This window comes from Microtus ochrogaster, unplaced genomic scaffold, assembly GCF_000317375.1.
Source record: "Microtus ochrogaster isolate Prairie Vole_2 unplaced genomic scaffold, MicOch1.0 UNK1, whole genome shotgun sequence".
NCBI lineage: Eukaryota > Metazoa > Chordata > Mammalia > Rodentia > Cricetidae > Microtus > Microtus ochrogaster.
Window position 1 is genome coordinate 35,196,790 of NW_004949099.1, and position 7,850 is coordinate 35,204,639.

At 49.7% G+C, this 7,850-nt stretch overlaps 1 protein-coding gene across 2 annotated transcripts in view; it reads right to left on the minus strand.

Moving 5' to 3' along the window:
- Positions 1-7,850, minus strand: part of Bid (BH3 interacting domain death agonist) — a 26,416-nt gene that overhangs the window by 2,336 nt on the left and 16,230 nt on the right. For both annotated transcript variants that reach the window (XM_005365150.3, XM_026788118.1), the window contains exons 3-4: positions 6,932-7,145; positions 719-858 (exon numbers count right to left, since the gene is read on the minus strand). In XM_005365150.3, the coding sequence (XP_005365207.1) occupies positions 719-858; positions 6,932-7,145 (354 nt within the window). The remainder of the gene's footprint in view (positions 1-718; positions 859-6,931; positions 7,146-7,850) is intronic.

Below are 7,850 nucleotides of genomic sequence, written 5' to 3' on the forward strand. Positions count from 1 at the left end.
AGAGATCTTCAAGTTCTGTGGCTCACATTCAAAGTCTACGCTTGGAGTCCCAAGGCTGTTCACAGATGTGTCTATGTTGGGTGACAGCCGCCGGAGAGTGAGGGCAGTAGAGGGAGTGCCATCACAAAGACAGGCTGCCTAGAGGCACAACAAACACAGACGGGGAGGGCACCCATGATTTCAGCTGGAACAGAAGTTCCCTCTTCTATCCCTTCCAGAGGCGGGTATTTCAGTCCCGGGGTTTGGTATTCTCTCTCTTCTTTGGAAAGGACAGTGCCGAGGATCCAGCTTTGGGTCGTTCACAGTACTGAGCAAGAGTAGAAATCTTGTCCGTTTCTGTGTGCTAATCAGAACCACAGAGCCAAGCAGAGGAGCAGGCTGCACTGCCACCCTGGGGAAAACGACATCAAGGTCTCCACAGGCGTCTTCATCTGACTCTCCAAAGCGAAGACCGAGTAGGGACCGGGCACCTTGACCTTCTTTCTGGAGGCTTCCCCCTAAGTTCTGGACTCTGACGGATGAGCTTCTAAATCTAAACTGACTGATCCTTAGAGACCATGCTGGTGGCAGTCAGGGGCAGGACTCACTTCCTCAGAGACTGGCTCTGTACAGGTGTCCTGCACTCCCCAGTGCCCCAGAAGAGCTGGAGGCCAGGCTCACACACGTACCTCCTCTGACAGTGCCCCAGAAGAGCTGGAGGCCAGGCTCACACACGTACCTCCTCTGACAGGCTGGTGTTCATGAACTGCTCTGCCAGCTGCCTCACCAGTGTGGGCTGGATTCTGTGGTCCATCTCATCGCCGACCTGGGCAAGACGTCGGGCAATGTTCTGAATGGCTGACTCCTGACTTTCAGAATCTGAACATTCAGGCAGCAAACACAAACAAGACTCAGTAATGGTCCTGTCAACAGCTTCATGCTACTTCTTACCTCCACATGTGCCCTAGTGGGGACCAGAGATGAACCTGGGACCAGCCTGGCACTAGGGAAGGGGCTCTGTAGTTAGCGGTGTCTGAGCCCCGACTCTGCTGCACGCTGCCCAGAGACCAAGCATCCTCCAGACCTCCTCAGAGAACAGGCATGTCGTTTCCCAGTCCTCTCGTGTAAACGCCCACACACTGTCAACTGGGACTGCCCTGATGCTGCCCTGCCTCTCCACTGCCCAGTCCTACTGTGCAGTCTCTGCCCAGGCTGCTCCCTTTTTCACTATGTACTTCTTTCTAGTTTTGTCATCTGACACAACTGCTTATATATAAGCTTCTGAAAAACTACAATTCTGTTCAGATTAATTTATTTGTGTATGAGGGTTTTGCCTGAATGTATGTCTGTGTACCACTTATATGCCTGGTATCCATGGAGGTTAGACGAGTGATGTGGGATGCCCCTCTGGATGCTGTGAATATGTTTTAATTACCATTGGTTAATAAAGAAGCTGTTTCAGCCAAGGGCTTAGCAGAATAAAGCCAGGCAGGAAATCCAAACAGAGGTGAATAGAGAGAGTAGGCGGAGTCAGAGAGACGCCACGTAGCTGCTGAAGGAGACAGACACTGGAACCTTACCAGTAGGCCATAGCCTCATGGTAACACATTGATTATTAACAGGTTAATTTAAGACATAAGAGTTAGTAAGAAGCCTGAGCTAATAGGCCAAACAGTGTTGTAATTAATATAGTTTCTGTATGAGTCTCAGTGGCCAAGAAATGAATAAGCGGTCTCTGTTTACAGATGAGGGCATTGGGTCCTCTGGAACTAGAGTTGTGAGGCACCATGTGCAGGAAGGAACTGAACCTGGGTCCTCTGCAAGAGTAACAAGTGCTTTATTTATTGATATTTATTTATTATGCATACAGTGTTCTGCCTGCATGTATACCTGCATGATGGTGGAAGAGGGCGCCAGATCCCATTACAGATGGTTGTGAGCCACCATGTGGTTTCTGGGAATTGAACTTAGGACCCTTGAAAGAGTAACCAGTGCTCTTAACCTCTGAGCCGTCTCCCCAGCCCGTAACAAGTGCTCCTAATCACAAGTCACCTCTCCAGGTCCTGAAAAGGTAATCTTAAAATCTTTTGGTTTACTGTCTGATACCCAACACTAAGAACAATGCGTGAGTGGCGAATGGTTGGTGCCCAGTAAGCAAGTTCATGAGTAAATGAATGAATGAATGACAAACTTGTAAGTAGCTCTTAAAAAGTACTCAGTAAATATCACTGGAGTGTTTGTTTGAACCCCACTGGCTTCTTATTTATCCCGAAAGGGACATGCTCCCTCTCAGCCAGCTGCCCAGCTGACGCTCACAATGCAGGCTCACCCTGTATCTCAGAACCAGGAACTGACTACAGTAAGCTGGGTCCTCAGGGGACTCAATCGCTTTAGCACTCAGCACGCGCCTGGCCCTTGCTCAGCCGATGCTCATCAAATGACCAGCACACAGCTCTCCCACGGCCTTTCCAGGGCTCACTCACTTCGGCTTAAGGCACGGTTCCCTGTGATTTAATGTCACTATTCCTCCTGCTCACTCACTTGTGAAGCTCCTATTCTGCCTCTCTTCCAAGTCCAATCAGACTTCTCCAAAGCCTCGGTGAGACCAAGGGCACTGACACCCTTAGGGCTCAGCCAGGCTTTGACATCGGAAGGCGTGGGCTGAGCTAGAAAGAAGCAGGGGAAGGACTCACACAAGTTTCAGGCTGGCCAGGGTACCACAGTGAGACCCTGTCTCAAAAAATTAATGAAGGCAGGGGAGGGAGAGGCTAAACCAGCCACCAGTCTCCTCACAACACTCAAGGGCAGCACAGCCTCTGTGCCTAAGATCAGGGAAGCTGGGCTTAGCAACAGGTACCAAGTGTAGCGTGAGAGGTTGGCTATCTTTTGTTTGCTTGACTGCTTGCTTGCCAGTGACAAAGCCAGAGCCTTCGAAAGGTTAGGCATTCTCTACCTCTGACTTACATCTCCAGCCCCTGGCCTGCAGGGTGGGAAAGCCCAGTCTAGGGCTTGGAGGTCCTGGGAGGTCACAGAGCAGTGATTCCAACCAGGATTAAAAATCAACTGAGGGTCAGTGACTTGGCCCAGAGGCACTTGCTGCCAAGCCTGACAACCTGAGTTCGAACCCCGGGACACACACGGTGGAAGGAATGAGCCAACTCTGACTCTACCTGTATGCTAGGGCATGTACACACCCCCACACCCAGACAGACACGAATTAAAAAACAAAAAAACCCAAATCACCCAGCAGTCTCCAGCCCAGGAACACACTGGTAGAGCAGAGCCCAGGGCTGAGGTCAGGGAAGGACAAAGTCTAGATGTGGCCCAAGGGATATGGGTTCAGCAGGGGGCGACAGCTTGGCTCAGTCCCGCTCCTGAAGCCCGGGCAGTTTAATCTGAGGCTGCTTAGTCTGCTGTGCCTCGGTTTCCTTATCTGGAAATGAGGGCCAGAATACCTCAGTGCTCCGGTCTTTAAGGTCATCTATCACATATGTTGTTGTTGTTTCATAAAGGATGCAAAAATGACCATAAAGGCAGGAGTTTTTGCTGGACTGAGAGTTCAGCTAGTCCACACAAGGTCTTGTGCGGCTGTGTTAGAGTCGCTTGGAGGCCGGGATCAGACTAGCGATGTCCCAGACCTCCCAGATCTGAATGGCAGGAGGAATGACTTTGAAATTCCACAAACTGAAATAGTGGCACCTCTGGGTTACAAAATCTCCTCCACCTTCCAGTCTTTGGCTGCGCTGTAACAGCTAGGGACCTATAGTAAAAAAACAGGTCCCATTGTTGATCCAGAGAGGAGTCTCGGGTCCATACCTGAAGAGAACTCCTTCTCAGAAGGAGAAACTTTCTAATTAGTCCCAAAACAGGGGGTAATGAGTTTTGGACCTGAGTGGGCACAATCAAGCACAGATCACAAGACGAGTCACATGACATGCACACATACAAGAACCTGACAATGCAGGGTTTAAGGCTGAGCCCCAAAGCCTCCTGTAACCTTTGTGGAGATCAGTAAAGCTTAGAAGTGGGGTGAAGGGATTAGAATCCAGGCACACCTTGGCCCTGCCCCTTGGGAACCTGGCACAGTGCAGTCACCCCTTTGCGCATTGCAAGCCGTACCCTGACTGTACACAGGTACAAAGGTCCCCTTAAGAGACAAGTCCCGCTTGCAGGGAAGGGGGAGGGGTTACAACTCATGGGCAGGTGCCATCTTGGCTAAGGGCAGGTCTGATATCTTAATTGCCATCTTTACTAAGGATAGCCATGTGGCCAGTCACCCCTGTGCCACCCAGGGTGGGTGGCAACTGGGACAGGGAGGAGCCACAGACTTATGTGGTGCCTGCAACGGCCTGCCCCACATCCCCTCCACCCCAGGAGAGCAGTTACATGACCTGTCGCCAGCTGCCTTTACGCCTTGTCTGGTCTTATCTTTTACTTACATCTCTGTCCTTAATTTCCTGTTACAATGACTATGTGGTGTGTTTGTGTGATGGTACACCTTGACAGGGCCTGTTGAGGTGTTCATTTGACACAGGGACCCCACCTACACACCTGCTGCCTGCTAACTCTCTTGCTCAGTATACATGTGACTTTTGATTTAACTTTATGTGAGTCGGGCAGTAGTGGCGTGCGCCTTTAATCCCAGCACTCAGGAGGCAGAGGCAGACGAATCTCTGAGTTCAAGGCCAGCCTGGTCTACAGAGGTAGTTCTAGGACAGGCTTCAAAGCTACATAGAGAAACCCTGTCTCAAAAAATCAAAATACTAAAAACAAAAAAACATTTATGTGAGTATAAGCTAGCTTTAACTCTGTGTTTGTATACATGTGTGTATTCTATTACATTTTTTTTTTCTTTCTTTGTCCTTCGCAAGTCTAAATCTGACCTGTTAAGTTAAAACCAGTTACAGTCAAGCTGGAGGACTCTGGATAAAACATCACTCCACAACCTCTCAGCTTGGATCCAGCTCTCCAGGCAGATCCTATACTGTAGTTATAACTCAGATATACCCAACAGACAGCCCTCGATCAGAGAACTTGGAAATATGGCATTTAAATTTTAATTAAAAACAGAGAGACAGGTTGGCTGCTAGTGCAACCCCCATTTCTTCCACCCCCCGCCATTTTCTCCAAAGAAGATGGATGGGCAGAGAAGACCCTCCAGCTGAAATTTGCTTCACACGTGAAAGCATTAGCCACTGAGCAAACCTGCCTTCACCTCAACTGCTGCAAAGACCTCTGCAGACCGTGGATGATGGACACTGGAATTGACTGCCTCATTGCCAGGGCAAGGTAAGCTGGTCTTCCTACAAACTCCTAACCCACAGGACCTTCTGGAGCCTGGCAGGGCCGTGCTGCCAGCTCTAAGACAGATGATGCCCTGAAGCCCCTGCCCTCAACAACTATGAAGGCCCATGGGGAACGGCTGTCAGGTACCAATCAAGTCTCTGTCATTTTTTTTTAAAGCATTAACTCAGGTAAAATTTTATCCCTCTCAAGAACTCTGATGCAGTTTGATGTCTGGTATGTTTGCCAGTTTAAAAGGGACAAACTCACAAAACAGATTTTAGGTGATGTCATAATGCTGGGGAAAGAACAGGGGCTTTAAGGTTTATTTATAAAAAGACATGAGAGCTTAAGATGTGAGGGTCTACAAGTGCTTCAGGGTATAAGAAAGTGGTTTGTTTTGGTTTGGTGCTTTTGGTTTGGCTGTTTTGGTTTTTTAAGACAGGGTTTCTCTGTGTAACAGTCCTAGCTGTCCTGGAACTAGCTCTTGTAGACCAGGCTGTCTTTGAACTTAGAGAAATTCGTCTGCCTGTCTCTGCCTCCCGCGTGCTAGGATTAAAGGTGTGCGCCACCACTGCCCAGCATAAGAAAGTGTTTTAAGGTGTACAAATGCAAGTTATCAGATTTCTCTCTCATTGTGCTACTGGTCATAGTCTTAACATTAATCAATAAAGTTCTAATGAGCTATTACTACAGCTCTGACAAGAGTACTAAACACCACACTATACCACTATCATCAGAGCCCTTTGGTCGTTTTCTAACTATAGACTTAAAAGGTGCTTTTCATTATGCAAAAAACACACCTGTCACCATCATTTCTGGCATAAATATATACCACTTATACAATGTAAATTTCAGTACAGATTATAAGCAGTGAAATGCTAACGTGCCTAAACTTATGTTTTCACAAACTCAAAGAATTCCTGTAAGCTCCAGGGAGTCAACTTGGAGGATGCACGTTGAGCAGGTCAGATGCACCCCTCCTTCAGCTACCAGGCCTAAGTGTCCAAGCCTCCCCCCCTTTCCCTGGTCCTGACATTCTCACTTTCAATCACCAGGACCTAAGGAAAAAAAATTTTTTCCCCCTAAACTTAATCTTGTCCTCTGCTCTGCCAACGTCTTGCCAGGTCTAAGAGGCACCAGAGAGTTCCACAGGGTCGGAACAGCAGTGAAACAACCAGCTACCCCAGGCCGTGGCAACACCCCAGCTTTCTCAGGTGACATCCCCCAGGTCAGCAGGAAGCAGGCTCGACAACTTGATGCCCTCATTCCCTTAACCTGCCATGCCTAACTCCACACCCTTTAATAAAAAAAGAAGGGAGGAATGCTAGAATCGAGGCCCACCTTGGTCCTGCCCCTTGGGAACCTGGCACAGTGTGTCACACCTCACCCCTCTGCCCATAGCAAGCAGGTCCCTGACTGCATGCAGATGCAAAGGTCCCTTTAAGAGACAAGCCCCGCCTACACCCACTCTCTTCCCACAGGTCTTTTGAAGAGGCAAGCAGGCCTCTTCTTTTGTCTCTCTCTTCCCTCCCCTGTACCTTTTTCTCATAAACTCCACACTCAAGTTCTGTCTGCATGGTGTATCTGTCTCGCGTCTGTGGCCCTCACTTGCCAAGGCCCTAACTGGCACCATATTCATAACAGAGGGGAACAAGGCCGGGCCTACCTGGCTGTATTCTTCCATGGTAGAAGGAGCGGCTGGCTCGGCTACCATCAGTCTGCAGCTCATCCTCAAAGTCCGCATCCAGGTAAACTTGCACGGGCAGTTCCTGACTTAGTGCCTCCAGTTCTTGATTGAAATTATACTTGGAGTTTTGGAGAAAGCCAAACACCAGCAGGTTTGTGATGTGCTCAGCCTCCAGGCTTGAGCCATTGCTGACCTAAGATGAAAAGGGAGTCAGAAAGGCTCATAGAAGCCGGGGTCAGGACACAAGTGGACCTGAGGCTCACTGCCTCTAAGAATCCAAAAGCTCTAGCAGGAGGCTTACGGGCCGAGGCATATTCTGCCGCACCCTCCAACTAGCGTCACCTGTAGACACCAAGGGGCGATCTAGCCCCTTCTACAGAACTCCTCCTGAAAAGACCCTTTGAGGGTAAGGCCTGTACTCGGGGAAGCCGGGCAAATGTCACCACTGAAGTTCCGACCGTGTTTACATACAGAGCTGAGCCAGACTGCACTGGCTCTGTTCCCAGTGGCAAGCACTTCTCCACCATCCCCTTCATGAGCCCAGGATGGTCCTGGCAGGCAGAGGATGCTCAATAAACTCTAGGGAGTGCTGACCCAGGTCAGACTCTGCCTTTGCCCTAGCCTGTCCCACTTCATGGGGATGTGTGCATAATCAGAGAACCCCAGAGCGGGAAGAGAGGCTCTTGCTCACAGGCCTCTCTGTTCTTCACTGCAGCCTTACGGTGTCCAAAAGCAGCACTGGGGAGGAGCACTAAGAAGAGGAGGAGCACTGGGGAAGAGCATTGGGGAGAACATTGGGAAGCAGCACTGGGGAGGAGCACTGGGGAGGAGCATTGGGGAGGAGCACTGGGGAGGAGCACTGGGGAGGAGCATTGGGGAGGAGCACTGGGGAGGAGCA